The sequence below is a fragment of the Musca domestica genome, unplaced genomic scaffold (genome assembly GCF_030504385.1).
Source record: "Musca domestica strain aabys unplaced genomic scaffold, Musca_domestica.polishedcontigs.V.1.1 9, whole genome shotgun sequence".
In the NCBI taxonomy this organism is placed as follows: Eukaryota; Metazoa; Arthropoda; class Insecta; order Diptera; family Muscidae; genus Musca; species Musca domestica.
Window position 1 is genome coordinate 5,878,739 of NW_026712435.1, and position 27,083 is coordinate 5,905,821.

The 27,083-nt window shown below is 32.7% G+C and overlaps 1 protein-coding gene across 2 annotated transcripts in view; it reads left to right on the forward strand.

Annotated features, from left to right (window-relative positions):
* Positions 1-27,083, forward strand: part of LOC101896486 (uncharacterized) — a 92,602-nt gene that overhangs the window by 7,757 nt on the left and 57,762 nt on the right. Inside the window, exon 1 of one of the 2 annotated variants that reach the window (XM_059131720.1) lies at positions 18,246-18,830. The exons of the other annotated variant lie outside the window; for it this stretch is intronic. Within the exon in view, the coding sequence (XP_058987703.1) occupies positions 18,805-18,830 (26 nt within the window). The 5' untranslated portion in view covers positions 18,246-18,804. Of the gene's footprint in view, positions 1-18,245; positions 18,831-27,083 lie in introns of those variants that run through there. 2 annotated transcript variants of the gene reach the window in all.

Sequence of the window (27,083 nt, forward strand, 5' to 3'; positions counted from 1 at the left end):
AAAACAGTGTTAAGTCATTATTTATACAAATATTTTTTATCCATTTGCTTTATAAATTATATAAAACATCCGTGTTTAAAAACAATTAAATAGAATTTTAATTTTCTCTTAAATTATCTCTTTTTTCGGCTCATGTTCTAGAACACTGTTTTGAGCACCGCTGATTAAGCCAAGAAAATAAAAAAATTAAAATCATATGGCATCATAGCCCTACCTTGATATCATTGTACCATGATTACTACTATATAGAGTATCAGGTGTTGGCAACCCTGTTGCGATTAGTGTCAACAAATTGTGGTGCTCCGTGCTTTTGAAAAAAATATTAGTTATATGTTTTGTTGAATTAATTAATCTGGTAAAAAAAGTGTTTAAAGGTGTTCAATAGTGATTTTGTAACTCAAAGTGATAATTGGTGTAGTGTTTTAAAATCTTGTTTTGTCTTTTCAAGTAATATAAATTTCAAATTGTGTAGTTTTACATTCTCCTTTTATCCTCTTTCTTTTGTTACATTAGCTAATTAGTTGTTGTAACATATCGCCTTGTTTTGTTTGTCATCTCAAAAGAGTTGCCAATATTTAAAAAAAATAAAAAAAATTAAAAAAGAATAAAAAAATAAATAAAACAATTCCAGCTACAGATCTAATCTTGAAAAATATAGTTGTAGCTTGTGTATTAAAAAAGAAATAATTATAATTAAAATAAATAAAATGTCGTGCCCTTTTGAATTGTGTAATATTGTTGCAGAGGATGAATTGTGTGTTACCTGTTGGTTTTGTATTAATCAATGGCACGAAAAATGTGCTAGGATTAATGCAAAAGTCGTAGACACAATTAGAAATAATGTTGGTGTTCGTTGGTGTTGTGTGCAATGTAAGAAACTCTCTGCAGACTTTTATAATTTTGTAAAGGATTTGACATCGATGAAAAAAGATATTTCCTCACTATCACTCCGATTTACCTACATTGTTTGAAAAATACCAACAATTAGATGAGTTTGTGTCGTCACCGTCAGTTTCTGGCCAGAAACGCAAAAGGGCTGCGAAAAAGGCACCAACTAAGGGAATGCCTAGTCGCAAAGCAATAGTTTCTGTGGAGAACACTGTTCCACAACCGGTTTCAGTTAATATCACTGATACAACTGAGACTGGACGTGAACAGACGTATGCCAGTGTTGTTACACGCCCAGTTCCGGTAGATAACAGCAGTAGGTAAAGGGGTAAATAATCCTGATGTTATGAGTATTGATAGTGAGGTTTTTAAGAAAACCTCACAATCTACTCGTGACATACAGGAATTATCACTTCCTTCACTTATCACTAGTGATCGTCCCGAGACTGCTACTGGCAAAACCCAACCTGTCCAAAGATCATTATCTATGGCTCCCGCCATGAAAATGATATTTGCAACAAGGTTTGCATCAGAAACAACGGCCGATGACATAATCTATTATATAAAATCAAAAATTGAGGGAGATTACTTTTTGAGATGTTTGATATCAGAATGTAAGGGGGCTTAATACAAAATTAAACAGTTTATATATTGATATCATTGGTTTCAATTATAATATATTGGTTTTCTCCGAAACTTGGTTAAAAACATCTATATTAAATAGTGAAATTTTATGTTCAAAATATCAAATATTTAGAAAAGATGGTGTTTGTAAAAAAGGTCGTGGCGTCCTTATTGCAGTTGATACCAAATATACCACTAATTTAATTGATCTAAATGATTTTCTTGATATAGAATTTGTTGGTGTTTCCATTGAATTGGGCAAATCTAAATTGTTTGTAACTTCCTCTTATATTCCCCCTTCATTTTCACTTGACATTTATAATCAGCATTTATCAGCAATAAATTTAATCACTGAAAAAATGAAAGATTCCGATCGCATTCTGATCCTTCGTGATTTTAATATGCCCTCCATTAGGTGGCTTCCAATGCCAGATTCTGAAGCTTTGATTCCTTTGCCATTCGAAATGAACAGTACCCAGTATACATTTGACGTTATAAATAATTTGTGTGACTTAAATCTTTATCAAATAAACAGTGTGAAAAATTCCCACGGCAAAATTCTTGATTTGGCGTTTCTAGCTTTATATATCTCCATGACTCACAGTTATGTAATTGAATAAAGTCAGTCCGACTCATTAAAAACTGTCCTTAATTACAAAAAAACTAATTTTCGAAAACTTAATACCCTCATTTCCTTCGTAAATTGGGCTTCTGTGTGCCAGTGTAACAGCCATAAAGATTTAGAATATGTAATTGATAAATTTTATGATATTTTAAATAGATTTAAACTGGAATGTGTTCCAACCACTAGAGTTAAAAATTCAAATAAATATCCATGGATAACCCCTGAGTTATCAAGTTTAACAAATTCTAAAAATAAGCTTTTTCGTAAATATAAAAAATCAGGCTTAACAATAGGCTACACTAATTACTCTGTTGCTAGATCTAAATATACTTTAGAGTCTCGTAGATTGTATAATCTTTACCTAGACAAGATTAAAAACAATTTTAAATCCAATCCTAAAACTTTTTATGATTTTGTTAATCTAAAACGAAAAGTTTCCTCAAAGCCCTCAGTATTGAAATATAACAATAAAGAATTTGTCACAGGCACAGATAGATTTTTTTGCCACAACCTATTCCAGTACATCTTGCCAAATTAAAGATTCGTATCCTTATAAGTTATCACAGGCTGATCAAATTTGTATGCCTTTTCTACAACGCCAGGATGTGTCCAATAGTCTGCGTAGTTTAAAATCGATTAAATGTCCAGGACCAGATGGCATACCTAATATACTTCTTAAATATTGTTCAGAAACATTAACACTTCCGTTAACTATATTGTTTAATTATTCACTTAAATTTAAATTATACCTTTACATAGGTCTGGTAGTCTTACTAATGTGTCAAATTATAGAGGAATTGCAAAATTAAGTGCCATGCCAAAATTGTTTGAAAAATTAATTATTGCAATAATTTCACAGAAAATTCAATCTATATTGAGTCCATATCAGCATGGTTTTCGTAGTGGTCTTTCAACTACAACAAATCTTATACAATTTACGTCAACAGTAATAAAAGGATTTGTTCAGCGTAAACAAACTGATACAATTTATACTGATTTTAGTAAAGCTTTTGATAGGGTTAACCATGAACTCCTAATATATAAATTAAATTATATGGGTTTCAACACAAACTTAGTCAAATGGATATCATCCTACTTACAAGATAGATCACATCTAGTTTTGTTTGAAGGGTATCTATCCAAAAGGATTAACGTTCCATCGGGTGTTCCGCAAGGAAGTCACCTTGGAGCGGTCCTCTTTCTTTTATTTATCAATGATTTACCTAATTCCATAAATTACTCGGAACTGTTAATGTACGCAGATAATGTTAAATTATTCATTTCCCATAATTGTGATAAACGAGCTAGTTTACTTCAAAACGATTTAGATAGCCTTTTTAAATGGTGCAGGTTAAATTGTATGGAGTTAAATTTAAGCAAATGTAAGCATCTCCGATGGAACGGGTGTTCCGCAAGGAAGTCACCTTGGAGCGGTCCTCTTTCTTTTATTTATCAATGATTTACCTAATTCCATAAATTACTCGGAACTGTTAATGTACGCAGATAATGTTAAATTATTCATTTCCCATAATTGTGATAAACGAGCTAGTTTACTTCAAAACGATTTAGATAGCCTTTTTAAATGGTGCAGGTTAAATTGTATGGAGTTAAATTTAAGCAAATGTAAGCATCTCCAGATCTTCTTCTTTGATATTACAATATAATATTGACGGTCATTCATTATCAACTGTAGATTAATTTGTCGATCTTGGCCTCTTGATGGATCCATAATTAAATTTTAATGGCCATGCAATAACAATGGTATATAAAGCAAATGCTGTTTTAGGTTTTGTTAAACGGTGGGCCAAAGAATTTTCTGATCCATATATAACAAAACAGTTATTTACGTCTCTTGTTAGACCTATATTGGAATACGGTTCTGTTGTATGGGATCCTCAATATGCAATATACTCAGATAAAATAGAATCCGTGCAAATACAATTTCTGCTATTTGCCTTACGAGGTTTGCCTTCTTATGCTAGCAGGCTAAAATTAATTAGATTGCCTACACTTAAAAGTAGACGTATTATGTTGAACTCCATGTTTGTACTAAAAATATTAAATAGTAATACACCTTCAGATTTCCTAATCTCATCTATTAGAATTAATGTTCCGTTTAGATCTAGTAGATACTACCAATTATTATGTACTGATTTTCACCGCACGAATTATTCAATGGGCGAACCTCTTAGTAAAATATGTGTTGACTTTAATTCTGTGTACTGTAATGTAGATTTTGGTATGAGTTTAGAAGTTATTAAATCTAGAATAATTTCATTTTTAAACAATTAACATACATGTTTTATTATTTGACAAACTAGCTGATGAATTAGATTCTGTAGCTGGTTTTCAATTTCCCATTAAATTCCCATTATGATGCGGATCATGATGTGTACGCAATCCCTTCGTAAAGCGAGGTCGCCCCCTGGTAGGAAAGGTGGGAATGTGAGGCGTGGGAACGTTCGAAAAAAAATTATTGGCTCCGCAGCCACAAAAAAATTAATATAAGGTGTTTAATATCTATCTTAACAATAACTCCTGGTTTAGATAGCCACAAATTAAATTATGCAACGGTGATAACAAACAAATTGGGATGCAAGATGCTGAAGCAGTTTTAACCGAACAACATTATTTGAGTGCGAAAAACTCTTAATTCATAGGACAATAGGACATAGGACAAGAACGATCTTGAATAATCATTTCTATAGATTCTAGGTATAACAATTTGAGCGTTTCTTGTTGAATGAGAAAACGCGAAACTTATTCTCAAACTAACTGGTTTACCACTGCTTATTCTATATCTATAAAAGAGGAAAATGTTTGTATGTTTGTTTGTTTGTTTGTAATTTATGGACTCGAAAACCGCTGAATAGATTTTCCTGAAAATTTCCATATATACTGCAACATCGCCTGAAAATAACATAGGCTATGTACATTTTTGAATTTCCACTTGGAACCGGAGATATAGCATCAGAATCGGAGGTACCTCCCAAAAATTTAGATTTTATATGCACATATCTATTGATTGGTTGAAGATACAGTCTCCAAATTTGGAATACGTAACGGAATTTGGAACAAAAATAAGTTTGTCAAATTATATTGTAATCGGTTGAGATTCGGATATAGATCCCATATATATTTTCGACCGATTTCGTTCATTTGATGCCTCATACACAATATGAATGTTCGACTCCAATGAAATTTGGAATATGTGACGGGATTTGATCTGAAAATAAATTTGTCAAATTATATTGAAATCGGTTCAGATTTGGATATAGCTCCCATATATATTTTCGGCCGATTAAAGCATTTGATGCACCAAACACGCTATGTATCCCCAATTTCAATGAAATTTGAAACGTGTGATAGATTTTATCTAAAAAATTGATTTCCCAAATTATATTGAAATCGGTTCAGATTTGGATATAGCTCCCATATACATTTTCGGCCGATTTAATGTATTTGGTGGACCAAACACGATATGTATTTCCAATTGTAATGAAATTTAAAATAAGTAACGGAATTGGGAGCCAAAATGAATTTGTCAAATTAAATTGAAATAGGTTCAGATTTGGATATAGCTCCCATATATATATTCGACCGATTTCATGTATTTCATGCACCAAACACGCTATGTATCTCTAATTTCAATGAATTTTGGAATGTGTAGCGGAAATTAAAACAAATATACATTTGTCAAATTATATTAAAATCGGTTCAGATTTGGATATAGCTCTCATATATATTTTCGACCGATTTCATGTATTTTATGCACCATACACGATATGTATGTTCGATTCCAAAGAAATTTGGAATATGTAACGGGATTTTGAGTAGAAAATAAATTAGTCAAATTATATCAAAATCGGTTCAGATTTGGATATAGCTCCCATATATATTTTCCGCCGATTTCACATATTTGATGCACAAAGCACGATACGTATTTCCGATTCCAATGAAATTCGGCATGAGTGGCTAAATTTGGTACAAAAATAAAGTTGACAAATTATATTCAAATACGCTCAGATTTGATTATAGCTTCCATATATATAAATACTCATCCGATTTCACATATTTGATGCACCCAAAGCGAGAGAGACAAAATCTGGCACCAGAAAAAATTGCCAAATTATATTGAAATCAGTTGAGGTTTGGGTATAGCTAACATATATATTTTGGCCGATTTCATACATGTTATGCACCAAACATGATACCAATGAAATTCAGAATGTGTGGCGGAATTTGGTTACAATAATAAATGTGACAAATTAATTGGAAATTAGTTAAGATTTAGATATAGCTCCCATATATATATTCTCGGCCTATTTCACATATTTGACGCACCAATTTCAATGAAATATGAAAGGTGTGGCGGAAATTGGTGTAAAAGTAATTTTTTTAAAATTATATTTAAATCGGATCAGATTGGGATATGATTTTAATAAGAACCATTGACCCACAGCGCCTTAGGCTAACACTAAAAACCAACACAACAATTGATTTGAAACACTCGTGTATGTACGTCATTTTACTGCTTTTCTAATGGTTTTGGTTATTTACGCATTAAAGTAGTGCAATATTTTTTTATAATTTTCAAATTTGTTTTTTTTTTAACCAACATATATTCGTAAATAAAATTTTGAATGCATATAAAATCAAAAGGGGAGCGAAGCGCACCGGGTTCAGCTAGTAATATTATAAAAGGATCCGGGATTACGACAGGTAATTATGTCATTATATGAACACCCGATAAACCGTTTCACTATTCGGATATATGTTCTTTTCCACGGACATTGTAGACAAGCCGAACTACAGAACTTTAAAAGTCGGACCATGGAACAATTAAGAAGGTTAAATCATGCAATCATATGTTTAATTAATTATTCATTTGATAACATTTCATTGTCAAAATTTATATTTATAAATCCACTAGCTGGCCCGGTCCGCGTTGCCGGCCCGTACTTTTAGTCTTTAAAGCATAATAAATCACAGATCTGACTTACATATGTAGGCGACACAATTTTGATTATAAGTAATGACGCCATTATAATTACTCCAATTTTGATTATAAGTAATGCTTTGATTATGAGTAATGACTTCATGGCAAAAATTATAATTACCGTTGGTTTTAAATATTTTGAATAGCCTGATCTTATTTTTCAGCTATAGGCTTTAATTTGAGTGTTAAATACCTATATGATAAAGAACATCTATAATAGCCCCATGTGAAAATTCAGCTTAATTTTTGATATTGTAAAAAGCATTCAAATGAGCTATAATTTGAAATTTGTATTTCCAACGTTTAAAATCCCGTACTGCGTGGTATTCAGTTTTGTCCACCTCATACTTGAAGGCAGAATGTTGTCAGAATAGCCAAAAAATTACTCTTTTGCTCCGATTACCGTAAGATGGGCATTAATTGTTTGTCATTTAAATTGTGCGGCGGAGATCCAATAAAGTTACTTTATAATTTCGTATTTTTTCATGTTTCTGCCACAATTTCCGACTGAATGAGTCCCAGATTGACATTTCGGAGTTTATTTCATATAGACGTACATCCCAAATCTACGTTCCCAACCAATATTCTCTTGGGGGTTACAAATTCAATAGAATACCAAATTTTCTTTTCTGACCACACATTGGTTGGGAAAGTGGACTTGGGGGTACACTAATGTGGGGACTATACTTAAATAAATTCCTATGAGGATAATTATCTGTAAGATGATTTTCTACCTAAGGGTTTTTTACCCAGGTAGCCTCAAGACTAAGATGCGCACTTTTCCGAAAAATAAAAATTTATAAGAAGAGATTTTCTTCCCCCTTAGAAACAAAAATGTCAAATAAGGGCCAAAAAATGAAAAAAAAAATGGCCAAGACCCCGAAAATACCTTAAATCATATGATGGTGATACCAAAACGTGATAATTTTTTGCAATGATGGTTTCTTCTTAAATTATCAACATAAGCTAAAATTAGTACGAAAAATATGGTTAAAATGTAGAATATACTTGAAATCGTGTTGTTCCGTTATGATCCATATCATGACCTGCCAAAGCGATTAAAGGTATATCGAATGTTTAGGTAGAATTTCTATTTTGCGTTCTATAAATTTATGTTCTCATTTGACAATTTATTGTCATATGAAAGAAGCAGGTCCACCTTTTGAAATTAACCCCATAACGCTTTTTCGGTCATTTTTGTTTGTTTTAATGTGTTCGCATCTTCCAGCTGAAGCACGATGTAGGTCCTGAAGTAGAGAGCATTTTACATCTTATTGTGCCCTCATTTCATTTTTATACCCTCCACCTTGGAAAGGAGGGTATATTAACTTTGTCATTCCGTTTGTAACATCCTTAAATATTCGTCGTAGACCCCATAAAGTATATATATTCATAATCAGCACAAAATTCTAAGTCGATTTAACGATGTCCGTCTGTCTGTTTGTCTGTCTGTATGTCCGTCTGTCTGTCTGTCTGTCTGTTGAAATCACGATACAGCCCACATTATTTGACGTAGAGCTCCAAAATTTAGCAGAGCGATTGGTATTGTGTCTAGGATGGTTGGTATTGAAAATGAGATATATCGGTCCACGTTCTGGTATAGTCCCTATATAACGGTACCTCCCGATGTTCGGTATTTTGATGATTTATGCCACATTTTTTCACGGATTTGTCTGAGAATTGGTATTTGTAGGTCATAACGGGTCCCTGTACGTGTGGCGAAACATTGTATGTATAGTCCACGTTTTGGTATAGCCCCCATATAAAGGTACCTCCCAATATTCGGTATTTTAAAGATTTTTGACACATTTTTTTACGAATTTCTCTGAAAATTTGGTAGTTGTAGATCATAATGGGTCCCAGTTCGTATGGCGAGTCATTGTAATTATAGGTCCACGCTTTAGTATAGCCCCCATATAACGGTATCTCCCGATATTCGGTAATTTGATGATTTTTGCCACATTTTTTTCACGTATTTGTCTGATAATTGGTATTTGTAGGTCATAATGGGTTCTAGCTCCGGTGGCTAAACATTGCATGTATGGGTCCATGATTTGGTATAGCCCCCATATAACGGTACCTCCCGATATTCGGTATTTTGATGATTTTTGCCACATTTTTTCACTGATTTGTCTAAAAAGTTGGTATTTGATAGGCATAATGGGTCCCAGTTCGTGTGGCGAAACATTGTATGTATAGTCCTCGTTTTGGTATAGCCCCCATATAAAGGTACCTCCCAATATTCGGTATTTTGATGATTTTTGACAAATTTTTTTACGAATTTATCTGAAAATTTGGTAGTTGTAGATCATAATGGGTCCCAGTTCGTGTGGCGAGTCATTGTAATTATAGGTCCACGTTTTGGTATAGTCCCCATATAACAGTACCTCCCAATATTCCGTATTTTTATGATTTTTTGCACATTTTTTTACGAATTTCTCTGAAAGTTTGGTAGTTGTAGATCATAATGGGTCCCAGTTCGTGTGGCGAGTCATTGTAATTATAGGTCCACGGTTTGGTATAGCCCCCATATAACGGTACCTCCCGATATTCGGTAATTTGATGATTTTTGCCACATTTTTTCACGTATTTGTCTGAAAATTTGTATTTGTAGGTCATAATGGGTTCTATCTCCGGTGGCTAAACATTGCATGTATGGGTCCATGATTTGGTATAGCCCCCATATAACGGTATCTCCCGATATTCGGTATTTTTTCTAATGTTTCCTTTACCCTAAGGTGGAGGGTATTAAAAGTTTGGCCCGGCCGAACATAATGTTCTTTTACTTGTTTAATATTATTCATTCAGAATTCTAACCAATAAAAAAATGTACACTTCAATATAGAAAAAAGAAAAAGAATCTTCAACTGGTTTGCTGATTTTTATGCCGCAAATTTTTAAAGATGATTACGAAGTTTGTCGGTAGAATGTACTATTTTTTTGAAATTCGATTCCATTGAAAAATTGTCGATTTTCCCGATTCTAGAATTTTCATATAAAGCGACAACGGATAAAATTGTTATTTATAGATTTTATGTATTTATTGGGTATTACGAATATCCAAAAAAACCTACACATCATATTAGAATTAAAAAAAAACACTACAAATGTACATTCGAAAATAGTGAGTCAAAATGGAAAAAATATGCAATATAAAACACTACTATAGTACATTTTAAAAGTCAAAATGAAAATGTTCAAATTTCATATTTTTGCGCGATTTTTTTGGATTTTATTCTTTTCTGCCAAGAGGCAATTCCGAATTTGTCTAAATCGTTAATATCAGACCGGCGGTCTTTATGTTATAAGAGTAGTAACTAACACAACTTTCTTTTACATATAGAGAGATAGATTTAAAAGTAGGCGCGTTCCTCAGCCGCTAAATTAGTACTTAGGGTTGGATGGAAAGCCAACAGCATCTCGTGTAATAATTTTCAAACCGATATCTTTACTTTTTTTGGCAAATATAAAGATTTTAGATAAATCGTAATAGTGGGCGTAAAAGGAGGCGTGGTCAATATTTTTTTCTTTAAAAACCTAACTCGGGGTATAACGAACGTTTGTACAAAAATTGTGCAAATCAGTCCAGCCGTTTTCAACTGATTCCGTTACCAACAAACAACAATTGATTTTTATATATATAGATTGTATATACAAATATCAGAGATGGGAGCCTTTTTTCTTTGTAGTGAAATTTGACAAGGTAAAATACTGAAAATGCAGAGATGGATATTCTTACCTGAAATTAATTTGCCATCTTAATTTTCCCGTGGGTCGGACAAGAAGATTACTTTTGAGAATATTTTGAAAATAAACTCAGTAGTCATGGCATATATAAGGTCAGACCAAGGCCTACATAAGGCTGGCCAAGAAGACTACTTTTGACAACAATTTAAAATAAACGTAGATTTGCTTACTGGCCGACCTTTTATAGGCTATATGTCGGCCAGTGACCAATGAAACCATCAAACAACATCAAGAAACCTAGTCAAGAAAAATTATTTAAATCGATTACATATATTCCGGGATTATCAGAAAGACTCTGCAAGACGAATAGGAATAGGTTGTGGCAAAAAAATCTGCGAAACATACAGCAATATCTGTGCCTGTGACAAATTCTTTATTGTTATATTTCAATACTGAGGGCTTTGAGGAAACTTTTCGTTTTAGATTAACAAAATCATAAAAAGTTTTAGGATTGGATTTAAAATTGTTTTTAATCTTGTCTAGGTAAAGATTATACAATCTACGAGACTCTAAAGTATATTTAGATCTAGCAACAGAGTAATTAGTGTAGCCTATTGTTAAGCCTGATTTTTTATATTTACGAAAAAGCTTATTTTTAGAATTTGTTAAACTTGATAACTCAGGGGTTATCCATGGATATTTATTTGAATTTTTAACTCTAGTGGTTGGAACACATTCCAGTTTAAATCTATTTAAAATATCATAAAATTTATCAATTACATATTCTAAATCTTTATGGCTGTTACACTGGCACACAGAAGCCCAATTTACGAAGGAAATGAGGGTAATGAGGGTATTAGTTTTTTTGTAATTAAGGACAGTTTTTAATGAGTCGGACTGACTTTATTCAATTACATAACTGTGAGTCATGGAGATATATAAAGCTAGAAACGCCAAATCAAGAATTTTGCCGTGGGAATTTTTCACACTGTTTATTTGATAAAGATTTAAGTCACACAAATTATTTATAACGTCAAATGTATACTGGGTACTGTTCATTTCGAATGGCAAAGGAATCAAAGCTTCAGAATCTGGCATTGGAAGCCACCTAATGGAGGGCATATTAAAATCACGAAGGATCAGAATGCGATCGGAATCTTTCATTTTTTCAGTGATTAAATTTATTGCTGATAAATGCTGATTATAAATGTCAAGTGAAGATGAAGGGGGAATATAAGAGCAAGTTACAAACAATTTAGATTTGCCCAATTCAATGGGAACGCCAATAAATTCTATATCAAGAAAATCATTTAGATCAATTAAATTAGTGGTATATTTGGTATCAACTGCAATAAGGACGCCTCCACCTTTTTTACAAACACCATCTTTTCTAAATATTTGATATTTTGAACATAAAATTTTATTATTTAATATAGATGTTTTTAACCAAGTTTAACGAAGATATTTTTTTACCTAATAATAAAGGAATCGCCGTTGTACTCAACAAAACTTCAACGGCGATGGTGCGAAAACTTTTTTCGTTAAAAAGCAGCGACACAGTATTAGGTAACATAGTCGTATATTTCATGTTTCCTAAAAATGCAAAATGTAGAATACGTTATGTATGTATGCAGTTTGGTTTCAGTTTGGTTGCCTTTTCCACGATTGCTTGAAGTGTTGAGAGATTAGGATCTACAGCTAACATTCAGGGGAATGATATGAAAGCATTCAAATTAAATAATTGAGGAATTGTGTTCCTGCATTTTAAATTTAATAATCAAAATTCCAGTAATGTATATTTTTTAAATTAAAATAATTTATTGAAAATTGATTATTTTTTATATTTTTGGACATATAACTCTGACGCTTGTATTACGTACAAAAAACAAATTTGTTGTCACGATTGTTGTACAACAACACTTGCTGTTTCCTGTATTATTCTACCATGGTCACACATGATACAATTGGATGTACAACTTGGAGAGTACTCAAATTGTGTGCTTCGGTCACAAACGATACAATTTAGTGCACAACCTCTTTGTACAACTTCACTTATCGTAGACCTTTTTTGAGTTAAGATGACACCGGAAAAAAAGGTTCTATAATTGACTCAATAGCTTTAATTTATTATTAATTTTTGAAATTCCATTTTATATATACATAAAAATTACACATTTCATTTGATTTCGTATCGTTTTGATCTGCGAAACAATGGTGTTAATTCTTCAAAAATAAACACATAATGAAATTGTATGCGACATGCCCACAAACGTTACAATCGGTTGGTACAACATGCCAAATATAAAAAAAAAAATAGATTTTTGTTCAACTGAACCACAACTTCGTACTACCGGGCAACAAACGAACGATAACAGTCTTGAATACAACCTCTTCAAGTTGTACAACCAGTTGTATCGTGTGTGGCTTGCATAATATTTTCAAAAAAATAAAAATATTCAATTGTCAATATGTGCGTGAAAATAAATTTAAATTTAAATTGCACTACTTTCATTTGGTTTGGACCCACTGTGGGATTTCCAGATGGGTTTGGATTATGAGAGTAAGTGGTCTAGGAGCATTTTCGATGTTCTTTCCGAAAATGAACACCATAAAGGTGCATCCCTAACCATTTTCCCACCGTGGGTCCAAACCAATTTCTCCTACAGTGACCACATGAAATATAAGTCTGGCCACTGTGGGATTTCCAGATGGGTTTGGATTATGAGAATAAGTGTTCTAGGGGCATTTTTGATGCTCTTTCCGAAAATGAACACTATAAAGGTGCCTTCTTAACCATTTTCCCACAGTGGGCCCAAACCAATTTCTCCTACAGTGACCATATGTAATATAAGTCTGGCCACTGTGGGATTTCCAGATGGGTTTGGATTATAAGAATAAGTGATCTAGGAGCATTTTCAATGCTCTTTCCGAAAATGAACACCATAAAGGTGCATCCCTAACCATTTTCCCACAGTGGGTCCAAACCAATTTCTCCTACAGTGACCATATGAAATATAAGTCTGGCCACTGTGGGATTTCCAGATGGGTTTGGTTTATCAAAATAAGTGTTCTAGGAGCCTCATCGATGCTCTTTCCAAATATGGACACCACAAAGTCGCATCCTTGATTACTTTCCATTAGTTTGTTTCAATTTGCAGGTATTTATGCCCGCAGTGTTTTGAATGCCAATTTTAATATTGGAACAAAGTTCCAGCAATTATGCATTTTTTATTAAATCTATATAACATTTTTATTATTATAAAATTTTCATTGTTGTAACTTTTATTTTGTTTTCATAACAAGCAGTTTTGAGTTAAATTTAAATTTACTCTCACTTAAATGTAGTTAAATTTAAATTTATCTCCGAGAGAACACCAGTGTTGGTAAACGAAAAATCATAGTTGTAGAATTTAAATTTATATTTATTTTCACGCACATATTATCAATGTTGAAAATGTACAACTTTTTTGGCGTTCGACGTATTTGGGTAAAATTCATATAAATACATGTGTTTTACTTGTGTGGTAAAAAACGTCGACTGAGTACGTCGAATTTTAGGTAACGCGAATAGTTCAGTAAAAAGCTAAAAAAGGCTTATAACATGTTCACAGAACTTTTGTTCAAGAAAGACACGGAATTGCTACCCAGAGTTAAAGTTTTTATTTGATTTTATTTACTTTTTTCGTACGTAGGAAAACCAAAAATTCTATTTGTCTGCCATTTGACTTGCAAATGGTGGAAAAATAAGTCTCCTATAGTCGGATACTCTAACTTATTTTTTGAGATACCGAAAAAAATAGGTAACTTTGGAATTTTGATATAGAAAAGAGGTTAAAGTTGACAACATTGGTATCTATCGGTAGGTCTTAGCGACTATTTTGTTTTCGTCGCTAACTTATCGACAAATTTTGTTAATTTTTAGCTTTTTAATTTTACCGACTTTGGTCGGTAACTCAAAACATGAGTTAGTAAATTCCACTGAACAGGCTCTTACTTTGATAGTTAATCCGAAAAAGACAAGTCTAGTCATTCTCCAAACAAGTAATTATTTGGTCTGTTCCGAACTGCAAGAATGTAGCCGTTTTTACTACGTTAACCTATTATCCCTTTATAATATCGAAGAAAATTGCAAAACTAGAATATTCTTGTAGCTACAGGAACAGATCAACCTTGTTACCTAAAAACTTGTTCTAAAACAAGTAAAAAGCTGTTAAAAGTCGGGCCTAACTCATTATGAGCTGTGACTACCGCATCTTGTACCATTATGTTAGAAACTGAGGCTAAACTGATCAAAATGCCAAATATGGAAATGCACCGTTATATAGAGGCTATGAGAAAACGTGGAAATAGACAATACTCCAAATACTAAATTTTTAGCTATTCCGCTGGAAACTGACCTTTAAACATTCCGAATAATGGGAGATACAGTTATATGGGGCCTATGTGAAAAAACAGATATGTGTTTCCTAACGGATTAGCAAATGTCAAAATATAATAAAAAACATCACACAGTTATTCAAATTTAAAAGAAAAACAACTACAACATTATACACATACATATTTTTATGAACCTAATATAAGTTGTAAATATTGACTTACAACTACAGTCAATCTAAAAATTTGCCGGATTTGATGATTTAAGCTTATTGATGTTTTCTTTGATTTGTGGTTTATTGTCATATTCTTTTTAATCGATTTGTTTTTATTTTTTAATGGAACGTTCCCACGGCTCACATTCCCACCCTGCTGACCCAGGGGGCGAACCGTCTTTACGTAGGGATCGCGTACACATCGTGATCCGCATCATAATGTGAATTTGGTAGGAAATTGAAAATCAGCTACAGAATCTAATTCATCAGCTAGGTTGTCAAATTATAAAACATGTATTTTAATTGTTTAAAAATAAAATTATTCTAGATTTAATAACCTCTACATAAATTAACTAAGAGGTTCGCCCATTGAATAATTCGTGCGGTGAAAATCAGTATATATTAATTGGTAGTATCTACTAGATCTAAACAGAACATTAATTCTAATAGATGAGATTAGGAAATCTGAAGGTATATTACCATTTAATATTTTTAGTACAAACATGGAGTTCAAAATAATACGTCTACTTTTAAGTGTAGGCAATCTAATTAATTTTAGCTTGCTAGTATAAAAAGGCAAAACAAAATTACTATTCCAATGTAAAAATAGTAGAAATTGTTTTTGCACGGATTCTATTCCATACAACAGAACCGTATTCTAATATAGGTCTAATAACTGTTGTGTTCTATATGGATCAGAAAGTTATTTGGCTCACCCTTTAATAAAAGTTATATATATATTGGTGCAAATGACAGATCCAAAACTTTCTCGCGTTTCTCCACAAAATTTTTTACGGAATTTCTTTATGCAGGTGGCTCTTGCCACGCTTTTGCATAGTCAACATGCAGATTTACGTGGTCCAACTACTCGACTTCGAAGACAAATTTCCCGTATTTTTCACGTATTTTTTTATCACGTAATTTTCACTTATCATTTATTATGGAACAATTTTCAACTGCCAAATATCCTACAACATAGACGACATCTGCTGATCCAAATTTGTTCGATGATAAGCGGCGAGAGCATTTCTTCGCCTATATTTATATACTTTGGTCTTTAAGCTGTGCATAGTGTTTTAAAGCCAATGAATCCCAAATATCATAAAAGGACGCAATTGTTTCATCACATCTTTTTCTATTTTTTAATTTAATATACCCACATCCCCGCAAAAAAATGTTTTAAAACCCTCGGTATATCGAAACATTTCATTTCACCGAAACGTGATAAATTTTGTTGTAATACAACAGTTCGTGATTTACAATACTCCAAAGCTGATTTTGCAATCGCTTTATAGGTCACAATTATAGACCTATCGAAGCGTAATTTTCCGTAGGTTTCGTGTGAGATAAATTTCAAAATTTCCACACATCCACGAATATTTTTTAATACCGAAATTCACTTTCCGACGAAGTCACTAGTACATAATAATAGCACAGCTGACTTTCAATAGATGCTGATTTCGTAGACCATTATAGGATATATAGCCAAATATATAAAAAAAATGAATTTTCAAATCATATCAATGAATTTTCAATCATATACAAATGGCCACAGAATTTTGTATTGTAGATTGGTTGTAATGCAATTTATTACATTATTTGTATTTTCCAATTATGTTTGGGTCAGATCCAATGAGTACATATCAACTATGCTAAATTTTCAATTACTTGACATCCATATACCTGACATCTGGACCCGGAACAGCCCACCTTTCAAAGGTATAGCCGTCTATTCCGATGGTCAAAGATGGAGAGTGAAACAGTTGCGGGAGTTTTCTACCAGAAATTTCTTTAAACTAAATATCAGAAACTCCTTCAAATACAGCGTATTCCAGACATAAATCTTTAATATCAAAAAGAGTCATAAATCTGCTGGGAAATAGAAACAGTGAACTGAACGGTCCGGTGACTATCTATGTCGATAGTCATGTAGCCCTGAAAGCACTAAATTCATGTTCCATTAAATATATGGCAATTTTGGAGTGTAGGAATGCACTGAATATGTGTATATTTACATATAACACTCAACCGAAAGAAAACCACGGGTGATCCGCCTGAAAAAACAATTTAAAAAACCGAACCATGGTTCAAAGAACAACTGAACCGAAACATTTCTAATGTAAGGATGTCACCTCTACACAAATATACTGTTAGTTGCATCTCTGCTTTTAATCAGTATTTGTTTTTTATTGTATTTTTGGGATAACATATCCTTATTTCTCTTATACATTATAAGAATAATGATAGGTTTGTGACGCGCCTGCGTTATGTTTGCGTTGCATCAAAATAAATATCAAAATTAGAACCGTAGCTAACATTTGTATTGCAAAAAATGTATATAAAATCCCTATTTTGTGCCTCGATTCTTCACAAAATCTCCCATTTTTAATAAATACTGGCAACACTGTTCAGACAGAAAGTATAGCCAGCGGTGTCCAAAAATATGAGCGAGAGAGAGTTCATATAGTCTATAGGAAAAGAGAAAAGGTTTTGTTTATTATTATGACATGGGCTCACACCAAATTACAGTGCAAAATGAAGACTGTTAAGGGTTGTTTCCGTTTCTCTCAAAAAGTCGCAATGAGTCGTATATTATACTATTAGGAAAAAAATACAACAGTTTAAACCAGGAACTAGAAAATGATGTTTTGGACGTTGTTGAGAGTTATATCCTCTCTCTCTTCGGAAGGTGTGCGTTGGGAATACAACCCTTATTTTTAAATGGGGGTTGAGAAAATTAGCCATACTCCCCACCCGAGCAATAGAGAACAATGGCAACAATAAATTTATAGATGCTTGTTCATCGTTTCCTCTACGAACAGTTAGTCGCGACGGCTCTCAATGGAAGAACGACGGAAACACAGTTATTTACCGAAATGGAAAACAAGTGTTATAGAATTTGAAAATGCTTACAAAATGTTCATATTCCTAAAAAATCAAAAAATTAAAAATTGGTGATTGGTGGGTTTAGACAGAGTATGAATTTGAGTACTATAGCGAATAAATTGTGTGTATTTTTAAATATTCTTCTTGTTTCGAACGTTAAGGAACAAATGGTGTGGCCATAAATACAGACAACCGTTTTGTGTATGTATACCAGGTCTTGTTCTCGTAATAAGGGAGGAACACAAAATGCATATGTTATCACGTACAAATAACTTTGAATGTTCATTTGGTCAAATGGTAGTCACACACTCCCACGATTGCAAAAATACATAAAGAATGCAAAACTTACACTGAATTAATAATCGGATTATAAAGAAATCTGTCGACAGTCGTCCGATTTTTTATTCGAGTATCTTCTGTTTTTATGAGAAGGCAATTCGTTTTTTACAAATATCTGGACACATTTTTATATCAACAACCCTTATGAAATAGCTACTCAACTGAAGATGCTTACGTCAAACGATATATACTGGTGAGTGATTTTTAAAAGCCTACGTAATTATCTGATGTGCAAATTTTAGCTAGTACCTTGATGATGTGTATAAAACCGGGCCCAATTAATATAATAAATGCGCCTATACAATATGATTGTTTGTGTTCATGTCGTATGTGATAAGGAAATAGGCTGACAGTAATATTTATAATAACGACAATTGTATCAAAAATTTATTGACGTTTTTTATGATATACGAAGGTACCTCCATTTTAATGTATATCGGGCGGGGCAAATGCAATGGCCATAATCTATTCATAATTTATTTATACATATGTCATTTCTAGGGTTTTTCTTTCGTAATGTAAGCAGTGCACGAAATAGTTCTTATCGAATTACTCATACATACAGTTTCGGTCAAAAAAAAAAAAAAGTGATCCCAGTGAAAATATCATTTTAATTAAAAAAGTTCAAATTCATTACCTTAATTATAATATTTTCTTTAAAATACTGTTAGAATGCCCTGTTTATGCTTCATCTAAAAATGACAACGGTTTAGTCCCTTTTATAAAACGAAACATGGCCCATAATGATAGTTGTTAGATGTAGTGATGGACAAAAAATTGGGTAACGAAATTTTAATTAAAATACATTTTCTCTTAAAATATCTGCTATAAATGATACAACGTGATAATTCGCTTATAATTTGATAACCAATATTTAAAACCAATAAAAATATACAGTCAGAAACTGTTTTAATACTTAGAATATGGATGGACTAAACCAAACATGGACTCACATTGTGTTTTTGGAAAACCCAAATTGAGAATTCATAATTTGGTTTGTTCGTAGATCATATCATTATTTGTTTTATTGATGTGTTCTATTGAAAATGAATGATACATTTAGACCCAAAATACAAAAATAACTGAAGAATAATAATACAATAACCATAAAATTTTTCTTATGTTTATAGATTACAAAATCCTTACAGACTAAATTAAAAACTAAATTGCTATATACAATTGAGGCAACTTTAAAGTATGCTAGGGAAAATTGTAGAGGTTTTGAAACTAAACTCTGTTTAAGTGCAAAGTTAATTTCAGTTTTAGAGACGACTCTCTGACGACGACGCGACTCTCTGATAAATCAATTAAATTATAAAAGGAAAAGACGATGCAAAGGATCATTATTGACATAGTTTGTAGCACGGTACAATGAAATCAAGGTAGGACAGAACTACCATATGATTTTAATTCAATTTATTTTCTTGGCATAATATGTCAACTTTAATTGTTTATGCGTGTGTATTCTTTTCAATAATAACAAATTGCTCAGAAAATATTCAAATTCGGGTATTTTCAAAATGCTTATTGCAACGTATGCCAAATCTACAGTTTTTGTAGCGAAATAAACCTTTAAAGATATATAGAACGTGATCATTAATTTTTTGCGGTTTTCAATTATTTATTCAAAGTTGTTTGGTTTTTTATTGTTTTGGTAGTAATTACAAGCATTACAAGCCAAACAGGTAGACCTCTCTACTTGTAATTTTTTCAAAGTTAGCCTACCTTATCTTCATTGTACCATGGTTTGTAGTATAATAATTTATATGAAGCAATTGATAGTTTCGCGTTGGTCTGGATGGCATGTTTATTTGAAGTGTAACAATATCTTCCCATGGATAGCCACTAATAAAAAATGTACATATAGCATCGTAAGGCGACTTTTGAAAGTAGGTAGCTTTATAAGGTTTAACCTATGTTCATAACATGGCAATGTTTGTTGGGTCCATCCATGACCACGAAGACAAAATAGGAAAAATTTGCTTTTGAACGGACTTTAATAGGTTAGAATAAATTATATATCCTGAATCCTATATTACAGACCCATACTCTAAGGTGCAGCGCTCAAAAGAAATGAAAAGCTGTTTACAAGCTAATGGATCCAAGAATTCATTATTCCATTGTTTTATAAAGCCCAAGCTTTTATATGCTTTATTATTAGTCGGAGAAATATGCCCTCGGAAGTCAAGTCTATGATCCAAGATGTTACAGATTCGATTAAATAATCATTAAAATAGTAACTCGATGCAATTTGCGACATATGTTTGCATTTTTTAATTAATTACAAATTCCAAAAGGTTATCATTTTTATTTTTATTATTAAGGTCGGACTGTAAAAGCTGTTAATCAGATTCAGCATTAAATGGAAGAAATATTGTACGTCATCTGCATACATTAGGACTTTAGAATAACGTATTACATTAGGCAAGTTGTTTATAAATAATGTACAAAGTGCATGTCCAAGATGGCTTCCTTGTGGCACGCTTATGCGTTACTTATGCCTTACTAAAATCTGTATAAACACAGTCTGTTTGACTTTTTTTTTAATCCTTCGTTTACAAGTGTAGTAAAACCCTCGTCCCGAAGGCTCTTCAAAAAATAATCTTTAAAAAATCCACGTCCCGAAGGCTCTTCAAAAAATAATCTTTAAAAAATCCACGTCCCGAAGGCTCTTCAAAAAATAATCTTTAAAAAATCCACGTCCCGAAGGCTCTTCAAAAAATAATCTTTAAAAAATCCACGTCCCGAAGGCTCTTCAAAAAATAATCTTTAAAAAATCCACGTCCCGAAGGCTCTTCAAAAAATAATCTTTAAAAAATCCACGTCCCGAAGGCTCTTCAAAAAATAATCTTTAAAAAATCCACGTCCCGAAGGCTCTTCAAAAAATAATCTTTAAAAAATCCACGTCCCGAAGGCTCTTCAAAAAATAATCTTTAAAAAATCCACGTCACGAAGGCTCTTCAAAAAATAATCTTTAAAAAATCCACGTCCCGAAGGCTCTTCAAAAAATAATCTTTAAAAAATCCATTTCCCGAAGGCTCTTCAAAAAATATTCTTTAAAAAATCCATTTCTCGAAGGTTCTCCAAAAAATAATCTTTAAAAAATCTACGTCCCGAAGGCTCTTCAAAAAATAATCTTTAAAAAATCCATTTCCCGAAGGCTCTTCAAAAAATAATCTTTAAAAAATCCATTTCCCGAAGGCTCTTCAAAAAATAATCTTTAAAAAATCTACGTCCCAAAGGCTCCTACAAATATTCTATAGAAAATCAACGTTCCGAAGGATCTGCAAAAAATAATCTTTAAAAAATCCATTTCCCGAAGGCTCTTCAAAAAATAATCTTTAAAAAATCCATTTCCCGAAGGCTCTTCAAAAAATAATCTTTAAAAAATCTACGTCCCAAAGTCTCTTCAAAAAATAATCTTTAAAAAATCTACGTCCCAAAGGCTCCTACAAATATTCTATAGAAAATCAACGTTCCGAAGGATCTGCAAAAAATAATCTTTAAAAAATCCATTTCCCGAAGGCTCTTCAAAAATATTCTTTAAAAAATCCATTTCTCGAAGGTTCTCCAAAAAATAATCTTTAAAAAATCCACGTCCCGAAGGCTCTTCAAAAAATAATCTTTAAAAAATCCACGTCCCGAAGGCTCTTCAAAAAATAATCTTTAAAAAATCCACGTCCCGAAGGCTCTTCAAAAAATATTCTTAAAGATATCTACTCCCGAAGGCTCTTCAAAAAATAATCTTTAAAAAATCCACGTCCCGAAGGCTCTCCACAAAAATAATCTTTAAAAAATCCACGTTCCGAAGGCTCTTCAACAAATATTCTTTAAAAAATCCATGTCCCGAAGGCTCTTCAAAAAATATTCTTTAAAAAATCCATGTCCCGAAGGCTCTTTAAAAAATCCATTTCCCGAAGGCTATTCAAAAAATATTCTTTAAAAAATCTACGTCCCAAAGGCTCCTAAAAATATTCTATAGAAAATCAACGGTCCGAAGGATCTGCAAAAAATATTCTTTAAAAAATCCATGTCCGAAGGCTATTCAAAAAAATTCTTTAAAAAATCCACGTCTCGAAGGCTCTTCAAAAAATATGAAAACAGATATAACAAGTAAAAAAGCTGTAAGTTCGGCCGGGCCGAACTTTTAATACCCTCCACCATTTGGTACAAATTTGGCAATTTCCAAAAAATGAAACCCGTTAAAAATTCTGTTAAAATCTTAAAAATACCGAATGCTTATACGACGACGTGGGCCTGCATAGGCAACTTTTGTCATAAATTATTACAATATTTAAATGCGAAACTTGAAGAAAAATCTGTTTATAATGTAGCTAAAATCGTCAAAATACCGAATATGGGGGGTACCGTTATATGGGGGCTGTACGAAGACGTGAACCTGCACAGACAATTTTCTGGCATGGGCTGAAGTATCCATTACGAACTTCACATACGAAATTTGAAACAATACCTGTAAATAACGTCGCTAAAATCATTAAAATACCGAATATCGGGGGTACCGTTATATGGAGGGCTCACTGCTATACCGAACCAAGTCATGAAAAATAGAAAATGCCGAAATTAGTGCCAATGTCCCCGTATATGGAAACTCTGTTTACCCTGTAAAGCACAATGTCAAAAAGTGTTTCGTTCCAATGATGACAGTAAAAAACCTAAGTCAACGACTGTCATTTTCGACTTTTTTTCAAAGCAAAAATGAACTAAGTCAGTATGTTTCACTTTGAATCAGTACTATTAGTGAGCACGTGTTTATTGTCTTTCAGTTTTCAGCAATATTAAAAAATCTGTGTTTTCTATAAATGGATAGTAATAATAGCAGTGCAAGTGATTTTTCCAGTAATGAAAATGAGGAATATTTGCCAGCCCCAAAAATGATTAAGACGGAAATGACGAATTTTTTATGTGTAAATATTTGTTGAAACCATGGTAAAATTAAGAAGGTAAAGTCATTTCATATAAGCATATCCATCTCGGCATTTTGTGTAATTTACTCTGTCAAATTTCCCTGCCTAGATAGCAGGTTCCCATCTCTGATTTGTATGTACAATGGATTTATAAATATACATTTTGACAATGAGATGTTGTCAAACGCATAACTTAAAAAAAAGGTAAAAAAAGTACCATTTGGTACAAATTTGGAAATTTGCAAAAGGTTAAAATCCATTAAAATTTCTGTTAAAATCTTAAAAATACCGAATGTAGCCGTATATTAGGGGCTATACGAAGACGTGGACCTGCACAGACAATTTGCAGTCATTGATTTGAAAAAGTTCCGGTAATAGTACCGTATATCGGGAGATACCGTTATATGGGGGCTATACGAAGACGTGGGCCTACATAGCCCATTTTCAATATCAAAAGTCCTGCAGACATAATACACATTTGAGTACATTTTTATCAACTTACATCATTTCGTTCGGATGCCAGGGTGATTTCCACAGACGGACAGCCGTACGTACCTCGCTAAATCGACATAGAATTTTATGCTGATCAAGAATATATTATGGGTTCTAAAATGTATATTGCAAGGTGTTACAAACGGAATTACAAACGTAATATACCCTCCATACTATGGTGATGGATATAAAAATGTAAACATGACTTTACCTTCTTATTTCTACCATAGTTGAAACCTTAAATTTTCCTTTATCCCTGTTAAAATTAATTTATTTAAAAAAAATGAATTTATTTTATTTTCCTAAAATTCACAATGATTGTCAATTATAATAGGAGCACCTGCAGATACAACTCCGAAACTAGTGGAAAATTAATTACTATAGTTAACTATATTTAGTCATATAACGAACACTTTATTTTATTTTTTTTTGACTTGGTTCGCTTTAGCTGTGAAACCTTGAAATTTTATTCAGAGTAATAATGAACCAAAGTAGATTTTTTTGTTTTTGAATATTTTTTTAGTAATATATTTAAATTATTTTTATTTTAAATTAATATAATTAGTTAATTATGATTATAGACTTTTATATTTTCTTTTGGTAGACTAAAATATTCCTTCCAGAAATTAATGAAAGTGCATTTACTTTACCTCTAAATATCTTTGAATTATGTTTTTATGACTTATTTCGGTATAGCTGTGAGCCCTTCATATGGGGGCTATATGAAGACGTGGACCTACATGGCTCATTCTTTGACTTTGGATGAAGTATCCATTACGAACTTTAAATACCAAATTTGAAACAATTCCGGTAAACAATGTCGCTAAAATCATCAAAATACCGAATATCGGGGGGTACCGTTATATGGGGTCTACAGGAAGACGTGGACCTGCACAGATAATTTTCTGTCTTAGGCTGTAGCATCCATTGCAAACTTCAAATGCCAAATTTGAAATAATTCCGGTGAATAATGTCGCTAAAATCATCAAAATACCGAATATCGGGAGGTACCGTTATATGGGGGCTATATGATAACTTGGACCTACATGGCCCATTTACGAACTTAACCTGCCTACTGGGAAAAAATACATGTGTGCAAAATTTTAGCCTTCTATCTCAATTTGTTCGAAAGATAGCGTGATTACAACAGACAGACAGACAGACAGACGGACCGACAGACACACAGACAGACCGACGGACATGGCTAAATCGTCTTAGAATTTTACGCTGATCAAGAATATATATGCTTTGTTGGGTCTGACATGAATATTTCGATGAGTTACAAACGGAATGACAAAATTAATATACCCTCCATAGTATGGTGGAGGGTATAATAACAACAAGTAAAAAAGCTGTAAGTTCGGCCGGGCCGAACTTTTAATACCCTCCACCATTTGGTACAAATTTGGCATTTTCTAATAAATAAAATCCGTTAAAAATTCTGTTAAAATATTAAGAATACCGAATGCTTATACGACGACGTGGGCCAGCATAGGCAACTTTTGTCATAAGTTATTACACTATTTAAATGCGAAACTTGAAGAAAAATCTGTTTATAATCTAGCTAATATCATTAAAATAACGAATATGGGGGGTACCGTTATATGGGGGCTATACGAAGACATGGACCTGCACAGACAATTTTCTGGCATGGGCTGAAGTATCCATTCCGAAATTCACATGCGAAATTTGAAACAATCCCGGTAAATAATGTCGCTAAAATCATCAAAATACCGAATATCGGGGGGTACGGTATATGGGGGCTATATGAAGACGTGGACCTATATGGCCCATTTTCTGTTTTATGCTGCAGTATCTATTACGAACTTCAAACACCAAATTTGGAACGATTTCCCTGAATAATTTCGCTAAAATCATCAAAATACCGAATATCGGGGGGGTACCGTTATATGGGGGCTATATGAAGAAGTGGACCTACATGGCTCATTTTTTGACTTAGGATGTAGTATCCATTACGAAGTTCAAATACCAAATTTGAAACGATTCCGGTAAACAATGTCGCAAAAATCATAAAAATACCGAATATCGGGGGTACCGTTATATGGGGGCTACACGAAGACATGGACCTGCACAGATAATTTTCTGTTTTAGGCTGTAGTATTCAATACGAACTTCAAATGCCAAATTTGAAACAATTCCGGCGAATAATGTCGCTAAAATCATAAAAATACTGAATATCGGGAGGTACAGTTATATGGGGGCTATATGATAACTTGGACCTACATGGCCCATTTACGAACTTAACCTGCCTACTGGCAAAATATACATGTGTGCAAAATTTTAGCCTTCTATCTCAATTTGTTCGAAAGATAGCGTGATTACAACAGACAGACAGACGGACAGACAGACAGACACACAGACAGACAGACGGACATGGCTAAATCGTCTTAGAATTTTACGCTGATCAAGAATATATATACTTTGTTGGGTCTGACATGAGTATTTCGAGGAGTTACAAACGGAATGACAAAATTAATATACCCTCCATAGTATGGTGGAGGGTATAAAACTAAAAAATATTTTTCACTGTGTATAGAGAGGCAAATTCTCTGCCTAGACCTGATCTATATATATAAAAGAAAGTTGTGTTAGTTACTACGCTTATAACTGAAGAACCGCTGGTGTGATTTTAACGATTCAGTCTAATTCGGAATTGTCGGAATGATGATTTTGAAACTATTCCTCTTTGACTCTTGGAATGTACAATAGTAATCTTTTATTTTGCATCACAATTTTTTTTTCATTTTTACTAACTATTTCCGGATGTACATTTGTAGTGTTTTTTCTTTTTGGATTCTAATTTGATGTATAGTCTTTTTTGGGTAGTATGAAGCGACAACGGACAAACCCGTTATTTATAGATTTTGTGTATTTATTGGGTAAGTGGAACTATACGAATTATATCATTTCAGAAGAGGATAAGATATAAAAAAATTAATATTTTATCGTGTACAAACGGTTTTTTTCAATTTGATTGGATTTATTAACGATTTTTTGGGAACGGAAAT